Source organism: Oreochromis niloticus, linkage group LG19 (genome assembly GCF_001858045.2).
Source record: "Oreochromis niloticus isolate F11D_XX linkage group LG19, O_niloticus_UMD_NMBU, whole genome shotgun sequence".
Lineage (NCBI taxonomy): Eukaryota > Metazoa > Chordata > Actinopteri > Cichliformes > Cichlidae > Oreochromis > Oreochromis niloticus.
Genome location: NC_031983.2, coordinates 10,344,428 through 10,371,002, shown reverse-complemented (window position 1 = coordinate 10,371,002; position 26,575 = coordinate 10,344,428). Strand labels below are relative to the sequence as shown.

Below are 26,575 nucleotides of genomic sequence, written 5' to 3'. Positions count from 1 at the left end.
ACAATGACTGGATTGGTAACAAGTTAAAAATCAGCCAATGTCCAAAGAAAAACTTTGACAGAACTTCTGAAAGCTTGAAGAACAAATGTTTAAGACCACTTCAAAAATGACAAGAAAGTCTGGCTACTTGCAAGGAAACTACATAGAAATAAGGGTATCTTAAGACTTTTGCACTATATATCCAACTCACGGGTGCACAATTTTAAGTTTCATTTTAGATCAGCATAGAAAAACAGTGCATTAGCAGTGTTTAGCAGAGAAAACAATCCATAGTTTCTAAAACCTCTGAATTCTACACAGTGGAAGCAAAGGTATCCAGCTAAAGTTACCAAATCCCATCAAAACAGGAGTGGAGTATGTTTGTGTGAGACAGCCTGCTAACACTGAGAGGTGGTCTGATGTTAACATAGAGCTATTTCTTTAAATATATACAAAACATACAAGATGCAGTTTTACATTTAGTCTATGAAAAACACACATGATCTAAACTGAATGGGACTTTCTCAGGTACTTCACTAACTAAATAAGCATAAGCTCATTCTAATTGTCCCTTGTGACCGTCAGCATGCAGTCCCCCTACAGTCCTCCTTTCCTACCACCACAACTTTTTGTAAACCCTGATGGAAGAAAACTTGCACATTTTCAAAGTCAGATTTGACTGACATTATCTTCCACACCAGCACTCCGTCGGTTTCCTGAAGTGATGCCATAATGATCAGACGCTGGTGTTATCTGCCTTGCAGGCTGTATTTCGACAGCACTGTGCAGTGGCGCACTGTTTTTTTGTTTTTTTTGTTTGGAGGAGTCACAGCGAGGCGGAGCCACCCGATTGGCTGGACTGCAGGGCGGAAGTGCGTCTGGTGTCCCAGCTGTGCTGAAAACAAAACAAGACAAGCTGCGACTGGTGAGTGCTCGAAACGCAGAGGGATGTCTTCTCCCTGGCGTTAAATAGCATCCGAATAGATCCGCGCGCACCGTGTCCGTGAGGCGGCTGTTGTGTTGAGCGCGTGTAAACCGCTTGTTTTGTTGTCAGCAGTGGACACAGAGATGTGTGGCTGTCCTTGTGCTGAGCTCACGTGTGAGCTGTTGTTATGTAACACAGGCTGAGCTGAGCGTGCGGATACTACAGCCAGCCTGAGCTGTTGTTGTGCTGCACTGATGTTGCACAGCTACACGGTCGCTTTTCTTTACTGCTAATAAAACGTGATGTCAATCGTTTTTCTTTTCTTTTAAGCCGATGATGACCTGCAAATGCTCGTAAATGCAGCGCTTTCTACACCGCTGCAATCAAACACGGAGCAATTCCGGTGATGAGCCCACCACGAATTTATGTTGCTAGACTTAAAGGGGGGGGAAATCAACCTAGTGATGTTTTATAGCGCTAAAGCTATTGTAGATTTACTTTGTGATTGTTGCGAGGAGGTGGTGTTTTTCTTTGTTTGTTTGTTTTTTGTCCCATGTCTTTAAAAATGGGATTATGACTGCCACTTGGCTACTTGGGTCTACTGAAATGGACCTCAGTCATCATGGCTGAGATGGTTGGGAAGGTATAGTTCATAATGCTGCTGATACACAAACAGGTAACAAATTACAAGAAACACGTGTAACTGCATTATTAAGTCCCTCCGGAGCAGTTTCACTTTGCAACTCATTCTCCAAATGAAGCCACAAACCATCCTTTCAATAGATACTTCCATATTAGGCAATTAATGATGCTCTTGCGACTGTGCGGGGTTTAGCACATTATTTATGTCTTCCTCAAACCATAAGAGAACCCGCCCATAAAGAAAGAAAGCAACTTTGTATTGATTTGCAGAGGGACAGGTGGACCCCAGCTGTCCTAGCAGAATGCCCGCTGCAGCACTAATGATTGCATAATTATAAGAGTAGAAATATATGAAATTAAAAGGGAACAATGGCATGTCGTTTAGTGGCAAGTCCAGCAAAGTAACAACCTGCAAATACACTATTTCCATTAGACTTTCTCAATGAATGGTTTGACTTGTTGTTTTCTTTACACCTTGAATATTCACACTCACTGGCCACTTTATTAGGAACATCTTGGTAGTACTGGACTGGACACCCTTTTGTTTTCAAAACTGCCTTCATTTTTCATGGCACAGGTTCACCAAGGTGTTGGAAATATTCCTCAAAAACTTTGGTGCATTTTGACATGACAGAATCAGGCAGATGCTGTAGATTTTGTGTTGTGAATCTCCTGTTCCAGCACATCTTAAAGGCGCTCTAGCGGATTAAGATCCGGGTGCAGTGAAGTCATTGTCATGTTCAAGAAACCTGTTTGAGATGATTTGAGCTTTGGGACGTGGCGCATATCCTGCTGGAAGTCGCCATTAGAGGGTGGGTAGACTGGTGGGTCAGAAAGGGATGGATGTGTTCAGCAACAATACCCAGGTGTGCTGTGGTGTTTAAACAATACTGAGCTGCTGAGGTGTGCCAAGAAAATCCTCTGCACCTGTACACCACCAGCAGCGGTCTAAATGTTTGATTTGATTTCAAATGTTGCAGGAAAAATGGGGAATCATGAGACCAGATAACATTTTTCAAATTTTCTACTTTTCAGTTTTGGTGATCTTGTATGAACTGTAGTCTTGGTATCCTGTTCTTAGCTAACAGCAGTGTCATCCAGTGTGGTTTCTGCAGATTCATTCAGGGATGCTCTTCTACATATCTTGGTTGTAATGAGTAGTTATTTAAAGTTTCTGTTGCTTTTTTATCAGCTCAAAGTCAGTCTACCCATTCTCCTCTGGCATCATAACCCATTCTGGCACCCATAACCCATTGTGAGAAAATCCCAGTACATCAGCACTTTCTGAAATACTGGGACCAGTCCCATTTGATGCTCAGTTTAAACTTCAGCAGGAATACATCTACATGCCTAAATGCACTGAACTGTTGCTGTGTGATTGGCTGATTAGATATTTGCATTAACAAGAGGTTTAACATGTGTGCCTAATAAACTGGCCAGCGAGTGAAGATGGTGATAATCATTTAGAAAAGCCCACATTGTGGGTATATTTTCAAAAAATGAGAGTGACTTCAGGAGGAGCACATCAAAGTACATTGGACGTTTCTATTGTTTCATATAAACCTCTAGCCTGCACTTAACAACTGCAATTTAACATGACAAGACATCCAAAGAGTTTAACTGGTCACTAACATTTTCTTTTTTTCCCAGCACCATGATGGATGAGCTGGTGCAGGACCTGGTGTCTGCACTGGAGCAGACCTCAGAACAGAATAAGCTTGGAGAGCTGTGGGAGGAAATGGTCCTGAGTCCTCTGGAGCAACGCCGTCAGATCCGCCGTCGCAGAGGCCGTAAGCGTTTTCGCGAGTCCACCCTCTACCCGATAGAGCACAGGCGATGCTGGATCGAGGCATCCGAGTCCAGCTTGGACGAGGCTAAAGAATACAGGGAGAACATCACTACTTCTGTGGCCAACTGCAGTGACTCTGACGATATGACCGCATCCACCCGATGGCCGTCCCTCATGAGAGGCTCAGTCAGGGCGAGGCAGTCCTCCTGGCCAGAGTCCGACTCCTTCAATGAGAATAACCCCGGACGTCCACTCAGGAGGCGGAGGAAAGTTAAACGCATGACCTCAAATGTAACCGTCAGACTGCAGTCCACTTTAAAAGGTTCTGGTTTGGATAGGAAACAGAGGAATAGGCCTTCTAAGGTGCGGCATCTGTCAGGATCAAAGAAGCGGTCTGGTGGTTGGATGGGAGCAGACAGAAAGACTGAAAGAGCCAGACTGATGGGAAAGGAGTGCTGGGAGAGAAAGAAAGAGCACAGAGATGCTGCAGACGAGAACATGTCTGATGGGTAATTTTTTACATTTTCTTTTTTCTTTGAGGTAAACCCAACTTTTGGCTTCCTCAACCTAACATTAAGAGTCGTGTTAAGCACTTTGGACTCATTAATTGTGAAAAATAACATTTTCAGCTTTTCGAACCCAACATTTAATTTACAGTTGTGCAGCGAGCCAAATGTTAACCCTGCCCTTGTTTAAAGAGTCTCAATTTAAATCATGCTGAAAAAGAAGCTAAAAACTCTAAAAGCCCCTTTTACCCTTTAAACTGAAAGTTACCAAGGCAGTTAAACCCATAACATAAAAGTCATGGGCATAACTACTATCAGACAGAAGCAATTAAACAAGGCGACATTTAGGATGATCTATAATGCCTGTCTTCATCTAGCCAGTTGTCAATATTCAGCATGTCCTCAACTAAACCGAAAAAAATGTATCACAATCATGCCACTCCGCTTTAAAGTATTGAGTTGACATTAAAAATGAATGATAGAGTCTCTTCATCCTCATCTCGTATAGCTGAAATGATCATCAGGGAGGGATCTTTGATAGTTATGCCTCCGGGCATCTGCCAGCTCATTATTTTCTTTCAAGAAATATTGTCACAAATAAATAAGTGACTTGGTGTGGTATTGATTTGTTTTGAAATGAATTCCTGTCTTGGGCTGGGTAATTAAAGCTGTGCCTGTCCCACGGTCCCAGAGTGCACCGTCTTGTGCACGTTTTATTTAGCAAAACTAAATGTGGCTGTAACTGGCAGCAGCGAGGGACATTATATTACTACAGTAAAGAAAACATTACCATATGTCGCTTTAGCTTAAGACCAAAAACTGCCAGTGACCTCAATTTAAGCTTCATTCACCGCTCTCTGTTAAATATACACATTTAATAGTACTGTGTGTTGAGAAGGAAATAAAACGATTACATTAGATCTCCTTGTACATTTAAGAGGCGTTAACATGTACAGAGGTAGTTTTTGTACCTATAAATGCATCTATGCATCTTTAAATTTCATTTCATTAGATTTTTATATATGCTTCAACTTAATTCCATATTACATTATGGTTATTTATCTTGCAGTAGTAGGTACTATACGTCCATATATCATATATAACATGTTGGTTATTTGGATTTTACACATCCACTATGTAAGCATTAAGCAGTATACAAATCTATTTGTATAGATTTCTTGAAACTTCACGTGCCATTATGTTAAAATATTGCATTCAATCTGCTCCCAAATGTAACAACACTACAAATATGGTGAGACTTGGTCCAGTTCAGTGACTCAAATTACTTCAAGTTAAGCCTAGCGCTAAGCTAGAGGCTAGAGCCACGTATTCAGAGAGGTCGTGCCACTTATAATGCAAACTCTAAGCCTTTATAAGATGTAACTGAGTAGGTCATTAAGAATTGAAAGCATCCCCATACAGCTGCCCTGCTATAAAAGCCCAGTGTGTAACATGTTTGTTTTTACTGGATTTTAACATGGAAGTCTGCAAGGATTGATTTGCTTTTGGAGTGAGCCTCTAGTGGCCACTAGAGGGACTGCAGATTTAGGTCCTTACAAAGTGGCTTCACTTTTCAGGCCCCAAGGTTGCTTATTTCTTTTTATTTTGAAGATCATAGTTGCACAAACAAAACAAGTTGACACCTGAAAAACTGCTTGTGATTATAGCTAAAATGAGACAGTCTCTTAGTACCACTAAACCAAATGGTACAAGGCTATGAAAGCCTAGTTTGTTTAATGACTGATTTTTACTCTAATAGATGCAGGACATCTTCAGTATCTAGGCAGTGGTGCATGTCGGTGGCATTTATTTGTCATAATAGAAGTATTTTTTGAGTACACCATGTCGTGCTTGGACTTCTGAATTTTAACATTTGAATACAATAGCAGAGTGTACATAGCATTCAGGAAGCAGTTTCAGACACGGACCTCGACTCAGGAGGCAGTAGCTGATATACACACACCCTATCCTGTTTCTGTACGTTATACTCGTTGGGTTGTCAGGGATATAATGCTGCAATACAGTTACAGTTATAATACATAATACACAAATGCTTCTCAGTGCTGGTCAGATACACAGGAACAGAGTCGGGGTTTTTTGAAGCGTCGTGCATCCTGTTTACCATTTCTAATGCCATCCAGTGGACTTTCCTAACATATTTCCTTTGCTGATCTCATTATCTGTTGATCACATAAAACATGTGTGAAGAAGACATTTGAGGCAACCCATAATGGGACAGAGAGAAGGCTTTACATCTTCAGGTTTAATTTGTGCTGACCTCCCTAGCCCCTAAACGGTACTTGTTTTCTTACTTTATGGAAAAATCAATAGCCGTTCTGACAGAAAACAGCTCCGGAGAAGAAATAAATGGGAGCACCATGGCACGCTGTCAATCATTTCTCACTTACACAACGGCACCACTGTTGATTGCTGCTCAGTAGACTGCCACACTGTACTGAGGGCTGAACAATCTAATGGTTAAGTCCTGGCAGAGGCAAAAGGATATGAACAAATGGCAGCGGTGATGAGGGGTTGACAGTGGTACAGCGGCCATATTTATGCTCTGAGAGTGTATGGTCCATTTGATGTCAGACACTCATGACATTCTTGTAATGTCTTTTGAGTCACTTGGACTTTTTTTTTCTTTCAGTTTTGATTCATTCCTTTAACCTTTTTCATTTGGAGCCTCTGGTCTTCTAAGATCTCCCTCATCTCAAGGTCACTCGGCTTGTGTGCACACCGAGCAGGGCTTTGCCTTCAGCCACCCAAGTGCAAGGAGAGCAGATGTTGGTAGCTCCAGTTGGGCTCCACATCCTTGATTAGACGTGGCTCAGCCTGCTGGCAGTCAGGCCACCTGGCACCCAGGCTGTCCCAGCAAGCAGGCCTCACCTGTGGGTAGTTGCTGTCCCGGGCTCGGCCTTGGTCTCCAGCTGTGTGCTGCTTCTGGTGTTGTTGATTTCATCCCTGGCATCAAGAGCAAACAAAAGCCACTGTGGGCACTTCTCTCTTACTGATATCATTGAAATTTTGAAAACTCAGTGAGGAGGGTTTTTTTTTTTTTTTTTTGGGAGCAGCACAGCATCTGCAGAAGTTAATTTTCATAAATCTCTGAGACTAATCCAATTACTGCAGCTCAGGGAGGGTGGGATAACCTTATAATCAGACACCCATGGAAGAGGGCATGGATTTGGGTTGGGGCGGCTTGTTTGAAGAGCCCACAGATCCATTGTTATCAGCACTTTGCCCCCCTCCGACTCTGCCTCTTCTTTATTCCTCTGCAGAATGAGCCCAGGCTCAATAAATGGCGGCTTGCCTGTAATCTCTGTGCAAACTGGTCTGCCTCTCCCAGGAGCTGAGGATTATAGCCTAATGATTAGTGCTCATCTGGATACTGTGTTTTGCTTCAACTCTTTGGATTGTAATAAGACAATACAGCTGTGAGGGAAGCTAAGTCCATTTCTAAGTGCTGGAATGCAGTTTTTTTTAAATTTGTTTTGCCCTTGTCTTTGTTTTTTCTGGGCATATTTATTCTAATTATGGTATTATTACAGAAAAGTATTCTCACATTTGATCAGATAAGCTGCCGTTTCATGGAAGGATTTTCTTGCTGCATGCAGCGAGACGAAACCAAGTTTGCCCAAAACATTTGTCAACTTTTCTCGACAAAGGTCACTGCTGAAGAAAGAAGAGGTGTTTCTTTTGGTCCCAAGAAAAATGGGGGGCCTCAATTATTTATAACATTAATTAGGGAGTACTTAATGGAAACGGTCTCACATCGGCCCTATGCTGCTCCAAGCGACATCACATTACACCTTTAATACGGATAAATACTTAATGGGAGTCTCTAATTAATTGTTTATACCTGTGATTCTTTTTCAAACTTTGCACAAAATCCCTGCAATAAGAAGCAAAACAGATTTCTTACTCGAAAATGGGAAACAACATCCTGAGAAATTCCTGTGAAAGGTAATAGAGCGGAGCATAAAAGGGGGGAAAAAATGCAGGTGTTGGCTGTTGTAGAGCTTGAGGCAGTGTCCTCCTCTGATGTTGGAGTGTTGTGTGCTCCAGATGCCAGCTGATATGTCCAGAGGTGGGGTACAGCTGAGGAGAGGCCGGGGGAATCGGTGAGGAGAGAAGGTTGAAGGGGAGGGGACGGTTTAGGGCTGCTGGGTTAGGGCAGACTTCTTCCAGATTCTCTGGAGAGGCCTGTTCCCTCTCACATCTGCTTCCTGTGGATGTTAGGGAAGAAGCTGCAGGACCATCTGGCTAGGGAGACAGGCAGGCAGGCAGGCTGGATGGACATTTTCCTGATCCTGTCATCACTGACAGGCCTGTGCAATATGGCAAAGCACCATATCAGCGCATATCCGACCCTCCAGCTCTCTCCTACAAGCAAGGTCAGCGATGATAAACAGGAATCAAAATGCAAGCTGGTCAAGAGAATTAAGCGCCTTTTCTTTCAAAAAGTTGCACGAATACCAATTTGAGTAATTAAAAGGATAAACCACTGTGTGGCGCTCAAGCTGATGATGATATATCAAATATATGTCAAAATATATATTACCTTTGAAAAAGTGGTCAAACAGACGCTAATTAAAACAATTTGTACTGTGGGTGTGGGAAACTGGTGTGTGTGTTAGAAACCAGTCATCCAGGCTTACTGGTAATCAGAAAAGTACACGCTGTGTGTAGTTATTCAATAAACCCATGTGCTACATGTATTTAAAAACAACGGCAAAAAAAATGGCCTCTTTCTTCATCTCTTACTGCTCCTTCCTCATCATCTTTCTCTGACCTTGAACTGTCTGGAGGTCCCAGTTTGAGGTGGATGAAGTGTGAAAAAGAAAGAAAAGCCACAGTTATTTGGGTGAGGGGCAGGGGGCACAGAGGGTGTGGAGGGAGCGTAACAGGGGTTGCCCCGAGGACGTGGGGAGGACCGGCAACGGAGCGGTCTGTGCAGAGGCAGCCCACGCAGCAGATGTCGGCCAGTTGTCGAAGCGGCACGTCTGTGGGTCGCTCCGCGTGTGGGGCACACCCAGAGGGAGGGGCGGACAGGGGAATGCGTTTCGCTCTCCTGTCATCCTCCACAACGCAGGCCAGATTAGATTGGAGCTGACAGCGGAGGATATTCAATTAGATTGTTCATGTCACTCAGTGGCTTCGATCAGAGTCTCTCCTGATGCCTTTGTGTTTGCTATCACAACAAGGGAGAACACAGCACGCTCTGTCTTTTTGTGTCATTTCCATTTATGTCGACCTCTAGATCCAGACTTCTTCATTATTTTATTATTGAATGTTGCATGTTAGATACTGACATTACAGGAGATAGCCATTTTTGGATTTTCATTGTTCACTTTTCAGATTCTATAGCATTGCCTGACCTAAAGAATCTGTGAGGTGACAAATCTAAGTGGAGTTCCTGATCCTCAGATTTTTATTGATATTGATATTAAAGAAGGAGTTTCAGTGGGAATCATTCACATGTGATATTTTTTTTCATTGCAGGGAAACCAGCAGCACATGCAGCAGCGACCCTGGTCTGTTCACCAATGATGAAGGAAGACAAGGTATTAAGAGAGAAATATGTATTATTAACATGGATTCAAACTAGCAAGTAAACAGCTGATTGCTTTTGGGATGTCGCACGTAGAACGATGATGAGCTGTCAGATTTGGACAATACCCTGCTCGACTCTGAGGGAATGCTGGGGCTAGAGAAGGAGGTTTAGATACAATGGGCCGGTTGCTGGGCACCCAGGCGACTCTAATAAGACGTTGTCATGTCGTGTTAATGAGCGCCGAAGCCTTTGCTAATCTCATTAGCCGTGGTGGGGCCAGGCGGCCTCTGATTTAACAGTTGTCACTACACCTTGACTGTGAGAGGCATGGTTCCTGTGTACGCTTTGCTGAGTGACAGGTCTGAGAAGAGCTCACCGTCTGGGGAAAAGCCCGGTGTTGTCTGGTAATGGGTAGTTAAAGGAGTAGTTCACCCCGCAGCTTGTAGGATGCTAAAAATGTGCAGTGACTTAGCTTCTCTCAAACATCAACACAGTGTTAAATGTGAGATATTGTAGCTTGTGTCTAATATTTACTTCCTGTTTTCAACAAATTGCTTGACAATCTTCATAATTGTCAGCGTGATTTGCTAACTGATGGAAGATCTTCCCTTCCCCTCTGTGCAGGTGATGACGAACAGAGTGACTGGTTCTTCGAGGGGGATTGTGGAGTTGGGACGGGTGTGGCTGGCCTGCTGCCCAGCTGGGACTCTGACAGCCAGCTTCCCCTTGAGGACAACCATTCCTCAGCCGCCTTTCTGCAACCTGCACGACTCTCTGACCGAGGTTGCAAAGAGCAATTCTGTCTTCTAGATATAGTATTAGTTTTTGAAACGCTTGAGTCTGCATCTTTATCACTGTGCATTAAAGCGCTGTTTAATATTTGAGTGGTACCACGACAATATGTAGTGTTGGTCCTCAAATCACTACCTTGGCTTACAGAAGACACTTCAGTTGTCCTATAAATTCTTTTGCTAGTTTAAAAAAGAAGAACGCTATAAAGTCAGAATTTTTGATTATATTGTTAGTGTAACCAATTCAGTTTTTCCTTTATTCATGTTTTTGCTAAACCATACAGTGTTGGTTTGTTTTGTGCCGTTGCAGGGTATCATTCACGTCTTAAACGACTGGCTGGCTCTGCTGCATGCTGCGTCAGGAGGGATAGGAGGCGGCCTCCCAGCAAGGTTAAAGAAAGCTTGAATTTCCCTCTTCAATAATTACCGTTGCACAGTTTTTGTGTTTTGTTTCTTTTTGTACATCTTTGATTTGTTTTTCACAGGCCAGCAGCGTGCCAGTGTTTGTAGAGCGACTGAGACACTTTTCCCAGGATCCTTACCAAAGAGAGTAAGAAAGTTTTTAAAACTATCTTAGAAACATAACTCTTAGACATCAACTGTATTTGTTTCCATGATCGTTTTTTCTTTATCTCCTCTAGCTTTTGGTTGCCTTCTGTTGGAAAACGAGACCGAAGCCAGGTGTGCGAGAATAACACATTTTTTAGCTTTATTATGTTTTTTTTTTGTTTTTTTTTAAATTAACTGCATATTCTAAATATTATTGATTCTTTCATTTTTACAGATGAACCCTTTGTGCCCATTACCAGTGTGTCCTATTGACATGGTGTCAGAGAGCCCCCATCTCAGATGTTCCTCCTCGGTCTTCAGAAACCGGTAGTTGATGCTATTCACACGCCTGCACCATTCAGTCCTTTTAATCAGAGCTCAATATATTGATGGGGAAGTCAATGGCGAGCTCACTTAAGTGAATCTGTTACAGAGCGTAGTCCTTGGTTGACTGCAGTGATTTTTGTTCAGATGAGACTCTGTGTGTTAACCTTCTCCTTCCTTATTAAAATGACAGTGTGTGTGTGTGTGTGTGTGTGTGTGTGTGTGTGTGTGTGTCAGGAAACAACTGTTTTGCCTCTTGTGCCTGACAAATCTTTGAATTCATTTCATGTTTCAAAGCTGCAATATTCACATTGTAACTACTTTAAGTAGTCTTCAGGAATAGTTCTCCAAGCTCCTTGAAGGACGTTCAAAGCTCTTCTTTGGATGTTGGCTGCTTTTGTTCTCTTCTCTGCCAAGATGAGCCCACACTACCTCAATAATGTTGAGGTCTGGGCTCTGGGGAGGCCAATCCATGACTGATAGTTTTTCTACCCAGGTATTCTTTAACTGGGTTTAAGTGTCTTTGGAATCATTGTTAAGCTGAAAAATTAAGCTGTTGTCAATGAAACGCTTTTCCAGATGGCATTGTGTGGTGGCTCAAAAAAAGGAGGACCCACTGCACATCATGTTGTTTTTGGCTAAAAGAATCAACTCACTTGTGCAAAAATACAATTTATATCTGTCAAACTGTGTTATGTTTGGCAATTTCCATAGAATTGGCTACAAAAATAGGAAAAATTGTGTTTTTACAACACGCTGCTTGTAACAAAGTGCCTAAAGAAGCAATTTGAAATGGGTTCTTTGCTAAGTTGTCTGTTATGCGTAGACAAAAAACTGGTTCATCTGTTCAAATAGGTGCATTTTTATGCTTGAATGATTCATAAGACAGTATTAAGTGGCCTAACTATCAAAAAAACATTTCTTTGGAAATGGTACAAGGACTGGACTGAAAATGACTGAAAAAGCAGCCAATGTCCTTCAGAAATCCTGGAGAAATACTGCTTACTATATAGGTATATATATACGCTTTGCAACCGATAGCTTTTTGGCAAACGAAATGAAATTCTAGTAACTAACACTATTTTGATGACATTTATGTACATAAATAAAAACCCGACCTAAGTATGAGAAATGTATTTGGAGGAGTTGTACTGCGTAAACCCCAAACAGATGGGGTGTGCAGTTCTATGCAGTAAACTTCAGAAATGTGGAATCTGCCCCCCACCAAAAAAAAAAAGATTTTCATAAAATTAGGGAAAAGTAATAAACTATTAAGGTGAGAAAATAATATTAAAGTTTAAGCCCAAACAAAATATTGCTTGTTTTGGCCTAAAGTCTGAGCTAAACTTACAATAACAAGCAGGTGGTGCTCTGCGTCACTTTAAATCGCTAGTTTTCAAGGTCAGCGTTTGCAAATGGAGAAATGCTACGTGTTGACATAGTTGTAATGCAGATTAATATGCTGGCATTTCTGGGACTGCACGGAAACATTTAAAAAGGTTTATCCGGGAGATGTTTGTCAAAGCATCACATTGCTCCCAGTCATCCCTGAAACTGTTGGATCTGCATGGGGGACTACTGAGAAGCCGAGCAGCCCTCTTGGCTTCGAGACTGTGGGACTCCTCATTGTATTGTTTTCACTCTGCCTATTTATGGCGCATTCTTAATTTTGTTTCACACGCGCTCCTTTCCTCCCGCTCTCTTGGGTTATTTCACAGAGCGCTCCGTGGCTCCTTGATGAGGGGCAAAAACACGACTGCTATGAAAAGCCCCCGACTTCTTAAGGCTTTCTTTTCTAAACTGGCCCTTTCTTCTCCACCTGAAAGGTTCCTTCAGATTCTAGTTTAAGGCATTGTGAATACTAATTTCTCTCTATTAAAAAGCCCTCATATCCCTGCCATGCTCTCATTTGAATGACAGACTCAGGGGAGACCTCTTAATTCCTTTATAGTGGGATTCAAGACCCTTCACTTCAAAAAGTATAAATCATACTCCCAAATGAATGAGGGAGAGAGGGGGATTGACGAGAGGGGCTTCTGATGTGTCCCATTGGACGGCACGAGCTGAATCCATCTCCCCAAGCTGCTCAATTCCACTCTCCAGCGAGATGGCAGCTTTGTCCCGATGACCCAGCTTTGCACACATTGCACCCATTTGGGTACTTTTGACTTTCTCCACAACGCTCTCGCATACAAACAGTTAGAAATGTTGTTCGGCATGACGATGAGAGCTGTCGCTCGTGGCCGTTCTCGACAAACTTTAGACAAACCGTCACTTTATGATTCGCATAATTTGTTTTGTAACTCTCACCTGTGTTATAAGTTTCCAGCGCTCAGCCCCCCATACCGTACACGTGACTTTTCTGTGTTTTCAGACACCCTTGAGAGAAAAGTGAATTCCCCGTGGCCAGAGTTTGAGCATTTAATCTTGTGCTGTATTGTTGGGATGATATTGTGATTTTCGTTGTACGCAAGCCGACAGCAGCAATCACACATTTGATATTAAGTGATAAAGGCTGCGTAAGGTTGCATGCCATTTATCCTTGCATCTGCGCGTGAATGGGCGCAATGCTTTGTGGGATTTTGGCTGTAATGCTCTGAGCCGCGTTAAAATGCACAACCATCTCCCACCTGAGCCAGGCGGCAGCAGCTTTTATCTATTGACTTATTTATTCCTAAATGACACTTGTGCTGCGAGATAAATCATAGTCTTATGCCATCCCTATCCCAGTTTTCTTTTTAATTGTGAGATCACAGTGTCAGCAGTTAGTATATTGGTGTGAGTGGCCTATTGATTATTGATTTGGAGCTATTGATTATGTTCCCTGGAGACCCTAATCCTTTCTGATTCATTTGAATACCTCTATTAATCTTGAGATCCTGCTCACACCTGAAGCGCCATGTAACCTAATGAAAATAGATGGCCATTTTGTAACGGCGGCCTTTCACTCCTCTTTTGATTTATTATTTTTAATTGATATATTTGCTTTTGGATGTGGGCGCCAAAATTACAATTGACCCTGTGTCAGTGCTGTTTTACCCCGCACCCTTAGAGACTGCACTGCATTTAAAAGTGTCTCATGTGACCTGAAAAAAATCTATTTTGGACCCTTTTTTTCCCCCTCAGTGTCCTTGTGGTAGAATTTAGTAGTTGCCGACCATCTCTGAGTCAATCTTTGCTTTCTCATTACAGTTTCAGTAAATGTAGGCCATCATCTGTCAAGCTGTTAAAGCTGATGAAGAAACAGATGTCAAATAATAACACTATTGTGCTTTTTTTTTAAGCATTTCTCTCAGTTTTGCAGTGAGCCATGTAAAATGCTTATAAAGCCTTTGGTTTCTGCTCTGAGATGAATGGTAGTGTTTTTCCTTGGTTAATGAGGCAGCTGATGGTATTCTCATGTTTGATTAGTATTGTGCTGAGTGGCTCACTGGGCCCCTGGCGGTCTCGAAGTGACTCTGCTTCTTAGCTCTCTGTAACGCCGGGGTGGGCGGGCGGGTGCTTGAGGAGGGGGCCAACATGTCTCGGCCTCAGCGCGAGGAGAAAAGAGATGGAGGGATGGACCACCACACATTAAGACCAAATGCATCAGGGTATTACTTTTAATACCGCGGGCGTGCCTTGTGAAATAATGCGACGTTTAAATGTGGATCGATTTTAGAATTAAAAAGTTAGTTTGCAAAGATTTACTGTGAGGAGTTCAATGCCTGAGCTCTTTATCAGGGGCGCAAATGGCTGGTTATGTGCTGTCCGACAGAGGTACGATTGAGGGATCGATAGGCGCGTGATTTACTAACTGGAGTACAGGTAATCAATAAGTATAAAAGTAAATGAAATATGCATTACTGGGATTTTATTAGAGAGGGGTAGCAGGGAGAGAATAACGGTCAGGCCATTTATTTTTATATCTATTGATTATACAACATAGAGACTTCACTCAAAGCATGCCCCGCACAGCTTTCAACGCCCAGCGCCTGCACACCCGTCATGTGATTTATGGGTGCTGAGGTCATGGAACACGCCGCAGTTAAAAGGCTGGTCTGACGGGGCCTCATTGTAGCATGTGCCTGTTAGGGTTGTGAGCTTTAGGTAGCCTGCAGTCTTGGTTTGTACCAGCTAAAAAAAAAAGCGAGATCTTTTATGTATGAGTCCTTGTTGTTGAGCTGCCATGAATTCATTTTTACATTTTTATCCATATTTTCATAAAGGATGCTTATCATTCTTTATGGTGCTAAATTAGCTCAAATATTTAAGTCTGTCAGCGTCTCTTATCAGAGTTCACTCGTCCTCTCCAACACCCTGCTCTCTCTGCTCTACACAAACACTCGCACTGCACTGATCACATCAGCTGCTGCCAACCCCCTTGTGATGGAACAGACCTTGACCTTAACTTTACATCTCAGAAGTCAGGGCTATTAAGCTCATGGGGGAGCTTTTCCTATTTCAGGGCCCCTGACATATGACACACAGGAGGCACAGAGCAGGTGTAATTTGTTTATGTGAACTCTGCGATGACTCAGGCGCTCGCACCCCAGCATCTCACATTATTCTTGTGAAAATATACATTAATGAAGAAAAATTAACACACGCCAAAGTTGTATTGAGGTGAAACGCGAAGCTGCAGCGTTTGCAAATGTGCAGCGGGTTGCATTTATTGACTTTTGCGAAACTATTAAATTTCTTCATGTTTATGTGTTTATTGTTGGTTGGAGCTGCATCATAATATTGTGAGTAATGTGTTGTTGTTGTTTTCCCTCTCTGTGTCCCACTCAGACAGACTAGTTTCACTCCAGGACTGCTGTTCACAGGAGACGTGAGGAAGCGGAGGGAAACTGAAGCTGTGTCCATCACTTCATCAGGTAACACTCTCCACCCCAGTTTAGCACGTGACACAGCTCAGAGAATGAGGTAAAAGTATCATGTTTGAATTGCAAAAACTTTATACCTTTGCGTTTTGTTTGTTTTTTAGCCATGCTGCGAGTAAAGCTACTTAGATCTCACTGTACCTCAATAATGAACCTTAATTACTTAATTGATGGCCTCACTTTTCCTCCAGTTCCAAAATGATTTTTTTAAATTTAGTTTTTAGTGAATGATTCAGGAGTAACAATTAAATGTAGCATTTAAAATGGTGATAGGTGATTTTTTAACCATTTTCCTTTCTATAACACCTGTTTGTATTTAGTTAGTGAGTAATACATTTATAAGTTTTGCCTCTGTATATCTTTATTCATTCACTCGGGATGAATATGGGGTATAGTCGTCATGCTGCCGGGCGGGTGAGTGGGGGGCGTGGACACCTAAGTTTGTAAATGCGATACCTCGAGAATGAGGCAACGTAAGAGCTCCAAATACAATAGATGTAGCTCCTAAAAATGTCAGACCTCAGTTTGGATTTCAGTGACCTTGGCCTCAAGTTTAAGGTTAGAGGTCAAGATCTCTGGAAGTCAACTAGGATTTTCAAGTTGATACCACCGCAATTACTAAATACTCTGGATGACTTTGAAGCTTCAAGGTCAAAGTAATATTTTCTAAAAATATTCTGAATGTGATCACTTGAGAACAAGATGATGCTGGATTTTGAAATTGATACCATGGGTCAGATTTACTAACATGTTCCACCAGCAAAAATTACTTTTGGTACTACAAGGAAAGTGACAAGATTCCATGTAAGAGGTGAGAACTCAGAGATTTGAATACAGACGTAAATGCAGAGAGACCTACAAACAAGAAGCAAAGCAGAAGATCTCAGTGGAGGAAACAGCTTTCTATGGTTTCTACACTTCAGGCAGTTAGTGTCTGCAGCAGATTTTCAGCCATGCATTAAAAACAGTCCTTTAAAATTTAAAGTCGTGTTAGTTTGTAGAGTTACTTTAGAGCCTCTGAATGCTTCAGCTTTAACGTGACTTTACAAGGTGAGAGCATTAAAAACTGCATCATTGCATAGGAGTCAGTTTTTCAGGGGGATAATAATACTGAGCCTGGTCCTTTTATTTCTGAAGTAATTCTGTTATTGTGTGCAAATAGAAATAATTTATGGTTTCTAAAGGAAAGTATGTTTAGAATTGCCCCAAAATCTCTCACTTGTGGGAAAAGCATTTTGACAAACTTTTAATTTCAATGTGGTGGGGGGCTAATAATTTTCTCCTCACCTCTACATCTATACCTCCTTTTATATTTGACTATATTTACTTATTTACTCATGAGCTGTGTTTTCCATGGTCACAGTTGCCTTACACTTCGAGCAGCCAGCGTTGCGTGTGTGCTTAGACCAGTGGAGCTGCCTTTTTTCATTAGACTGATGGCTCGGGGCCTTTTGTCTTTGCCGGATTGAAATCTGAATTGGTTTGTCCACCTTTTCTTCTCGCGTCCCCTCTGTGTGCTCCACTCCTGCAGCTGCTGTTTGTCATTTAAATAACAAATGCTGGTGGTTCTCTGATTTAGTGAGGGGTGCAGGCCTCTGATGTATATTAATATTGCTCCACAGTGCACTGTACCAGGGTCCATCATTCATTTGGATAAAAGAGGTGGAATTTAAAAACAGCCAGTGCTTTACATGGATACAGATTGCATCCATTTATTGCAACGAGTGATGGAGGGGCCAGCGACTCCGTCCTTCACCTCCCAAGTGCTAAACTGCCTCACATAAAAGTTTAAAAAAAAAAAAAAAAGGATGGACCCCTGGCCCCTAAGGCCCTCTGATACTCGGCATGCGGAACGAGGGGCATCCCTCGTTTGTCGAAGGTTAACAGGCCCACAGTCTACTGTAGTCTTTGAGAGCAGGGAAGACAATGAATTTGTCTTCATATGTTATTGTAATGTAATCTTTGTGTAAAAATGATCATAGAGCTTTTTTAAAAATAAATATATTTATCATCTTTTATGTAAAAGACACAGAAGTAGAGTCCCTGATCGGCACATCCCCCTCAGCCCTGTTCAGAGTGTTTTCCTGCTTCTTGAGTCTAGTGCCCCCTGTCCACCATGATTTATCATGCATCCCATGTCGTCCAATGTCAGTTTCTGCAGCTGCAACTGCTCTGTATAAATCTTTACTTTGGCAGCCTGCTGCACCATGTCTCTCCTCAGTAATCTCACCTCCCACCAGGAGATGCACATTCACCCTGACAAGCTTTCACACGCTCTGTGTAAAAATTTTTGGTTTGCTGCCGTTGTGACACGAGCGCGTATAGATTCGGTGATTTATCGAGCAGAAGCGCCGTCTGGTAAACATCTTGTTTGCATGGAAAGATTGTTTACTGCATTCAGTAAAAAGCGCAGCACGGCTCGCCGTGTTGCGTTTAGTGAACACGACAGCTGAGTCTTCGAGTTAGCCAGAGGAAGTGGATTGCTGTATGTGTTAGTGGCTGATTTGAAACTCTGTAATCAGGAGTGAAAATAGTCTGCGACTGAAGGTATCCTCCAGGACTCTATAGGGAATCACTGAGGTGGTACCCAGCTGTTGCTTTGTCTTCTTTCTTTAACCTTTTAGCACCTTCACGGCAGTGCTTGAAGCCTGTTGTGGAAAAAAAAAAACAACAACTTATCAAGCCAGGTATCTGTTTGGATGAGATGACCACTCGATTTCTCAGCCTTAAATTGACCATTTTCTACTTTTCTCACCACCTCCATCCACCCAGAAATCCAACCGAGCCCCATACTAGATTTGGAATAAAGAAAGCCTTCTTTCTGCTCTATAGGATTTGAAAAGTATTTTTAAAAAGTGATCACAAAAATTTAAAATATTTGCATTGTCTTTTATTAGTGAATTGTGCTTTATAGCACATGGCGCTCATTGATGGTGAATTAGTATGAATAGCATGTACACGCTACACAATTGGGGGATTATTTGTGAGTCAAGAGATGAATCAAGAAGTGTAAAGATCTTGATGGAATTTAATATCCTTGGCTGGTCTGACACACAGACTAATTAATTATTGCAATTTTACTCCTCCCCTGCTGTCTCGCACAATGCCCTTCATCTTTATCTCTATAAAGTCGATGCTGGTTAAAAAAAAAGCCTTAATTTCTGTAGCGTGTTAGATGTCAGGAAGATTTTGTCTAAATAAGTGCGGTTGAAGTCAGTTTGCGCTTAACCTTGTCAGACCGCTTGTTATCTTTATATGTTGGTAAGTACCACATGTGGGTGTCCATGTGGAGGCCTGCCCCACGGTCAGCTTTGCTGCCTCTCCTCTCCCCCTCTGTCTTCATGTGTCTCCTTGCCTGAGCGAGACGGCTGCGTGACAGATCACCTGCATCGGAGGCCCGCCGTGTTCCTGCCCGGCGGTCCGGCCCCCTCTCATTAATGCCCAGGCTGGTGCGAGGGCCGTATGGCAGCACAAGACAAATAACGCTACCACTCAGCCATCACTTCTGCTGACAGAAATGCAGCCCACCGCACTATTTCGCCCTCTCCGGCTCCACTCCACACCCTGCTCTTGTCCTTCAACCCCCCCTCCGTCTCCACCTGCACCTGCCTGCACGGCTCTACCAAACTTTCATGGTGTGCTTTTTTTCTTTTTTTTTCAACTGTTGCTGGAGGCCGAGCTTAACACTGAAACCTAACATGAGTTGATGTACTATAACCACAAACCTGCTGCGGTTGTAACCACTCTGATTGTTTTTTGTTTTTTTTGTATTCTTTCCTTCTTCTGGAGGTAGATTTATCCGGCTAGACTGTCAGGTGCTTCTTGACTTGTTTGTGTGCAAACCTTCTCACCAGGAGGTCTGATTTGAATGTCCCTTTTTTTTTTTTTTTTTTGCAAAAAGAGCAGAGTGTGTGTGTGTGTGTGTGTGTGTGTTAGTACACGGGAGAGAGAGAAACACAAAGGCTAATCATTAAAGAGCTATTCAGCCCTGTTCATTTAAGTGTGGGAATCAGCAGGCCCATTACTGTCAATGTGTAATTAGCTGATTAATAAACGGGGGGAAGGGGAGTGCTCCAGGAAGGCCTGCAATGATTGTTTTTAGAGAGCATCACATGAGAGCTTATTAAGATGGTAAGATGGTTCCATTCAACTTCCCATTATCGTCCACAATAAATGTATGTACTGTAATTCTCCCATTGACTGAAAACCTTTGCATTGTAATGTCTTTATTGACCTTGATGCAAAACCAGTTGAGTGCAGGTGGTAATCTTTTATTCATCATTTTTAGACTACCTTGTAATCACATTAATACGCTAAGATGCTAAACCTGTATCTCTTCACATGGTACACTTTGGATGCTATTTTTATATTAGTATATGAAAAGTATAGTTGCTACAAAGACGACATGTTGTCAGCATGTTTTGGACCTCCATCGTGCACTAAATGCACTAAATGTTGTCAGTGGTGACAGCTCTGGGTTGCAAAGTTTACCATGCCCTCTTTACTATTGAGTTAATACATTCAAAATGGGATTTAGCATTTTCTCTGTAGAAATAAGCAGGACTTAGCAAACATGTTGATTTAGATAGTGTTAAGCCTGTGTATTCTCACTGGGTACTTTAATAGTTGTTAATATGATTTTAAATGCAAATCAGCCAATCACATGGCAGCAACTCAATGCATTTAGGTATTTAGATGTGATCGAGATGACCTGGTTACATTTGAACCAAGCATCAGAATAGGGAAGAAATGTGATTTCAGTGACTTTGAATGTCGTATGGTTTTTGACATGAGTGAGGCTGGTTTGACTATTTCAGAAATATTTGTTCTCACATATCCATCTCTATGGTTCACAGAGAATTGTCCGAAAAGGAGAAAATATCCAGGTCAATGGGGGAAAATGCCTCCTTGATGGCAGACTGTTTTGAGCTAATAGGAAGGTGCCAGTAACTCAAATAATCACTTGGTTCAACCAAGGTAGCAGAAAAGCATCTCTGAATGCACAACGCTGAACCTTGAAGCTACACTGGGCGCCACTCCTGTCAGCTAAAAACAGGAAACTGAGGCAACAGTTTGCACAGGCTCACCAAAAGTGGACAATAGGAGATTGGAAAAACATTTCCTGATCTGATGAGTCTCCATTTCTGCTGCAGCATTCAGCTGATAGGGTCAGAATTTAGTGTAAACAACAACATTAACGCATGGCGCAATCCTGCCTTGTATTAACAGTTGAGCATTGTTTAAATGCCACAGGCTGCCTGAGTATTGCTGCTCACCATGCCTATCCCTTCTTGACCCCAGTGTACCCATCGTCTGATGTTTGCTTCCTGCAGGGTACCGCACAATGTCACAAAACCTCAAATCAACTCAAACTGGTTTCTTGAACATGTCCTCAAATGGCCTCAACAGTCACCAGATCTCAATCTAGTGCACCTCTGGGATGCGACGGAGTGGGAGATTTACATCATGGATGTGCAGTCGACAAATCTGCAGCAGCTGTGTGACGCTGTCATATCAATATTTATACACAATCATATTGTGAGTTTGAACTGAAGACGGGCCTGAAGTTTTTCAGTGTAAGCATTTATTATGTTGTCTTTGTAGCATTTTCAGTTAAAGACTAAATAATTGGCAAAACACTTTATTCTATTTTGTTTTTAAATTTTACACAGTATTTATTTTTGTTCTATATCTAAAACCATATCTATAACCTACCAAAGCAGTGATTTATAAAAGGAAGCAAGATAATTTATCAGTTTATATGAAGAAAATATTGTAGTTTTTATGCCATCTAATGGACTAGCTCATTAATCTGAAGTAAAACTTTGAATTCAGGACTTACATTTGAGGATTTCCACATAAAAACACACATAAGTTAAAGATCGGAGCACTTCCTCCACCACTGCATTCAATGTAATTGGCTAAATATGAGAAACACGAAGACTGATTATTCCACCAGCAGGAATGTTCCAACTTTAAAGCGTTTTAAAATAGTAATATTAAAGTATGAAATGGTGGTTTTAAAAATATTTATTTATTTAAATGTTTGCTGATTTGATTGGAAATACAAATGTGCATACTCCTCAGCAGCAATCAGTCATCATTCCCTCAGGAAATATTAATCATTTACCTTAACCTAAACATGACCTTGACTTTGAGTTAGTATCTGGTGTGTCTTATGCATTTTAACATTCTCAGACTTAAGTGTTTCCTGCTGTATTTTCCTATTTGTCCAATATGAAATCCCCTGAATTTTGATCAAGTCCTCTGACTATGTTTAACCCGAATGTTTGTGTTGAACCTCAGCAACAGTTAGTCATCATTCCCTCAAGAAATATTAATCAATTATCTTGGCTGCTGGATCAGTTTGGAGAAGAAGTCATCTGGAAATAGCCACAAGCAGATATAAGGAGAACGAGCAAAAGCACATACCAGTGAATGCTGTAATGCCTAATCCTTTGAGACAGCCCCGAGCCACAATGTCACTTCTAGTTCCCTTGTCCTATGTTATGGGACTGCCTGGCAAATGTCTTGTGTGACCGCCGCTAACTTTTTTTTTTTTTTTGGTGGGGAGGGTGGGGCGGAGATCAGGAGAGATTTATTTATCAAAGTGAAGTAAGAAAAGCAGGAAGGCATGTTAGCGAGTGCAATTGTTTTAGAGTTCCTCTGTTTTCCACGAAAATTGGTCCCGGCTCTCTTTCCGATATTTCTCTTCACTCGCGGCGAGAAAAAAGCTTTTAAGGTGCACGAGATCAAGAGAAAATGGGATCCTTTAAAAAGGAAGGTCATCAGCGAGATGTGAAGTGTGATGAATTAAGAGTTCAGAAACACAATCAAACCACCATAAGAGAAGCACAGATAGGTTTTATTTTTTTAATAACTACGTCTACGAGTCATATGGGGGTGAAGCGGATTTGCCTCACGTGACCCAAACTTCATTAATATTTAACCTATTAGAAGAGGATTGCTTCAAAGTTTTATTTCCATCTTCCTAAACCAGGGAGCGATCTGTGAGTCATGTACTAAATTTAATCATTTTTGAGAGGCTTGAAACAGTGAAGGGCAATGTGATTTATTTATCTTTTTGTTTGCTCTCAGTGTTTGGTTACATGTCCAGAATATGATATGTGCTTTTCTTTTCTTTTTTTCCCCCCTCCTCTGCAGCTTACAACCCTTTTTACATGGATCACCAGAGGGAAGAGGCACAAGGGCCCGGTAACATCTCAGCCCTCGAAGCTGTCGGACCAAGCGTACCTGCTTCACAATCCTCCACTTGTGTGCAGCCTGAGAGTTTATCTTTGCTCCAGTAGGACTGAATGGGACTCGAGAAGTACCATCTGAAGTCTGGAGGAAAGTGACAAAAAGAAGCTATTGTGCCAGAGAATGAAAAAGGCTTGAACTCTTATTGCTGCACAAACTTTATAACAAAGAAGTAAAAAAATACAAAGCAAATCATTAGTCTTCAAATCAGCATGTTACTGCTAGATCCAGTCCTTCCAGGTAGTATATTAAGCATGACAAATGTTAATGCAATCAAGCCTTGTTAAGCCCTCTGCCATCTCTTCAAGGAAGAAGGCAGCTTCAAGAGGCTCCTCGTTTCACTCTAGACTTGGCAGCTCCTCCTGTTTCCAAACAGAGTTTCCAGGCCACCTGCTACCACACAATCCAACAATTATGTCCACTCTAGTAGCGCGGCATTTGTCAGCAGGAACCCTGGGAAGGATGGTCAGGTGAGGATGGGTGGGCTAAGGGAGGGGGGGAGTCCGCTCTATTCCAGCGTGGCCCAACAATGGCTGTGTGGCAGCACGGGCTCCGAGACAGAAGAGCATCACAATGTTTAGCTACCACATGCTGCTACAGGGTTCACAGAGGCGACCACCGGTAGCGAGCCGCACAAAGTACAGGCCTCCTATTAGCATGGATTTGAAAAGCTACAGTTGGTACAAAGGTGCTCATTAGCACAACACAGAGGGAGTGTAGTAGCGGTCCTCGGAGGGCCGCCTCTGTTCTCTCCAGGTTACCTTCTATATTCAAATTTTGCCCAAATGTATTTAAAGTTCAAGGCCAGCTGCAGATCTGTTTGAACAGCCTGTTTTTCAGCTGTGCTGGATGAGCTGCTTTTGGAGCTGTTTAGAAGGAGCACAGAGGCAAATGGAGAGGAGTGGAAAAGCTCTAGGAGGCGGGAGTGGACAGCCGTGTGCGCGGTATTTTCACCTCCCCTTGGGGTATACATTTCCCCACCTCCCTCAGCATCAGATGCATTAAAAGATCAATGGCAGCATACAGAGAGATCAAAAATATTCATACTAGCCAAGATGGTAAACAACCAGTTTATTTTTCAGAAAAAGGAAATACTGTGCATGTTGTGAGATACATGACAAACCATAAAGATACAGCCTGACTCCATTTAATAGTGTTAAAAATGCATTTTACACGGAAATTCTCACCTGAATTGAAATATTATTTTGAATGTTTTTAAAAAAAGTTCAATGAATCTAAAGAAGTTACCAGGTATGCACTTTCTCTACTGATTACAAGATATCTTCTTAGTAAAGTGAAGTGCATAATCATCAGCTTCATAACGCGTCTTTTTCCGACACTTTAAAGCCTTATTTAAGGGAAGAATCGCGTTTAATAGAATGAGATTTGCCAATTAACATGAGTTATATGTCTGCAATAATCCATCTGAGAAGGCTTTATGTGATCATGTTGGAGGGGGATGACATTTATAAATGCTGTGTGTGCACACTAGTCTAAATGGATGCCTCACACAAGACATCCTGCCACAGAAATCAGTCAAAGTGCAGAGACCAGCCCACCCCTTTCCCCGTCTACTGCTGCTGCTTTTCCTTCTGCAGCTTCAGTCTGGCTGTTGTAACCAGGCCAGGTGGGAGTGCTTACGGTATACGTCTGATTAATAGGAATAAGAATAATTAGACCAAAAAACAATAACGTGATGTGTTCTTCCCCTCAGCTTGTTGACAGGTATTGACCGTGCAGTGTTTTAAGGAGAGCTTTGCGCTGTTGCTTTATCCAACAGTATGTGTTTTGGTGCCAGGGCTCTGACAGGGGAGGAAGATGCATCAGGTCCGATACAGTTCCATTAGTAGGAGAGAGGAACACCTTACCTGCCACCACGGTAATTAACAGTCACTATAATGACATCTCAGCCAGACCTTATGCCCCGAAATGAATTTCCAATGGCTAGGAAATGGTGGAATGGCATCCGTGCAGCCAGTCAATTGTCCTGTTACAGTTAAGGAATCCAGCAGGCTAGTACCACTCATATTTCATCCCAGGTAAAGATTACCTGTCAGACCCATGGGAGATGTATTGATCTGTTTTCCTTTTTCCGCCAGCAATCACCTGACAAAGGCACCTAGGAGGCGAATGAATGAGTGATGCCTGGTCTGTCTGCTTTGGCGTGGTGGCTTCTAGTGTCCACTGATGGGTGGAGAGGTGATGAGGAAGAGGAGAGATAATGCAGTCATAAACTCTGTTTGAACCTCCTCTGTATGCATGCATGGCAGCCCCTTTGAGTCGAGGGTCACAGGTCAGCAGGGAATTTGCTTTTTTTTTTTCTCTCCCCCCCTCCGCACCTTGCTTGTCGGTAGCATTACTTCTTGCTGTGTGCACCGATGATAGAAAGACATCCAAAAGAGGCCCTCTGGGTCCTGCTGACAAATGCATGTTGCGAATCAACGTAGCTCACTTTGGATTTCAAAAGCGAACCTTTTTGGATCCAGTCGCCCTTTTAGCGATGTAATCCGGCCTTGCGTGGTCATGCGATGATCGCAGTGGCAACGATCGACGTATTTGACCATAACAGTATGTTTCCTTGGCAGCTAAAAAGTATTAAGATATTTACCTTGTTTAGTAGAATGTCAGAGTTGATATTATCCATGAAGCCATGCGTTTAAAGGAATTGCTCTGCATAAAATGTGTAGTACTTATGATGTGATAATTATAGCTCCATTAATTAAGGATTTAGGTGCAAGAACATTTAATTCATAAATGCAATTTCTCGATAGATAGTACACTAGATATGTCTCTCTAATTTTTTTTTACTATCACATTTTTAATTTCATTTACAGGGATTTAAATATATCTAGCTGATATCAGGGGCCCAAGGCAGCTATCCACATTTGATACGTAGTGAAAATAGCATCTTATCTCATAGGCTGTTATCTTTATGTTTAATAGCGGTGGGGGCATGCCTAATTGCTTTGCAAATGATCTGAAGAGGATTACTCCACCCTTAGAAAGCCTGCACCATGTCGCTAGATCATAGAGAGACATTACAATAGTAAAATTAAATCAAATCTGAAGTGCAGCTCTGTGTCTGTGTTAAAGTACATTCTGGGAACAGCTGGGAACACTCTGCAATGGAGGAAACTTTGGGGAACAACATCATAGACTAATCAGGATGATGGATGTTTTAGGAAGGTGTAATTCCACTCATGTAATTTGTGTATTTTTCAAGTGATAGTGGGATTTTTAAGGACGTCTTGCCTTTATGCCATAAGTGATATATGTGATATATTTATTCTTCCATGTCAGTATCAAATTCATTTTGAATACTGAATTTGTGTGCAATAAATACGTTTTCGTGATCACCATTTTTTGTGGAGTGTTTTCTGAGAAAATT

General features: G+C 42.0%; 1 protein-coding gene and 1 long non-coding RNA gene across 3 annotated transcripts; one reads left to right on the top strand and one right to left on the bottom strand.

Annotated features, from left to right (window-relative positions):
• Nucleotides 1-785: 785 nt before the first annotated feature.
• LOC102080176 (G patch domain-containing protein 2-like) lies at nucleotides 786-26,546 on the top strand. Of its 2 annotated transcripts, XR_003215281.1 has the most exons (11): nucleotides 786-904; nucleotides 3,197-3,844; nucleotides 9,347-9,408; nucleotides 10,023-10,181; nucleotides 10,500-10,579; nucleotides 10,675-10,739; nucleotides 10,831-10,870; nucleotides 10,974-11,065; nucleotides 15,836-15,921; nucleotides 21,261-21,503; nucleotides 23,092-23,215. XR_003215281.1 is itself a non-coding variant. In XM_005476911.4 (10 exons), the coding sequence occupies exons 2-10, from the start codon at nucleotides 3,201-3,203 to the stop codon at nucleotides 23,235-23,237; spliced, it is 1,374 nt and encodes a 457-aa protein (XP_005476968.1). In that variant the 5' UTR covers nucleotides 786-904; nucleotides 3,197-3,200; the 3' UTR covers nucleotides 23,238-26,546. The 2 variants fall into 2 exon arrangements, 1 of the variants encoding a protein (XP_005476968.1); XM_005476911.4 differs by lacking the exon at nucleotides 21,261-21,503 and having other exon boundaries at nucleotides 23,092-26,546.
• LOC112843142 (uncharacterized) lies at nucleotides 5,029-23,085 on the bottom strand. Its single transcript, XR_003215290.1, has 3 exons — nucleotides 22,360-23,085; nucleotides 7,767-8,227; nucleotides 5,029-6,805 (listed from the first exon to the last, which is right to left on the bottom strand). It is a non-coding gene; the product is annotated as an uncharacterized LOC112843142 (long non-coding RNA).
• Nucleotides 26,547-26,575: the final 29 nt, after the last annotated feature.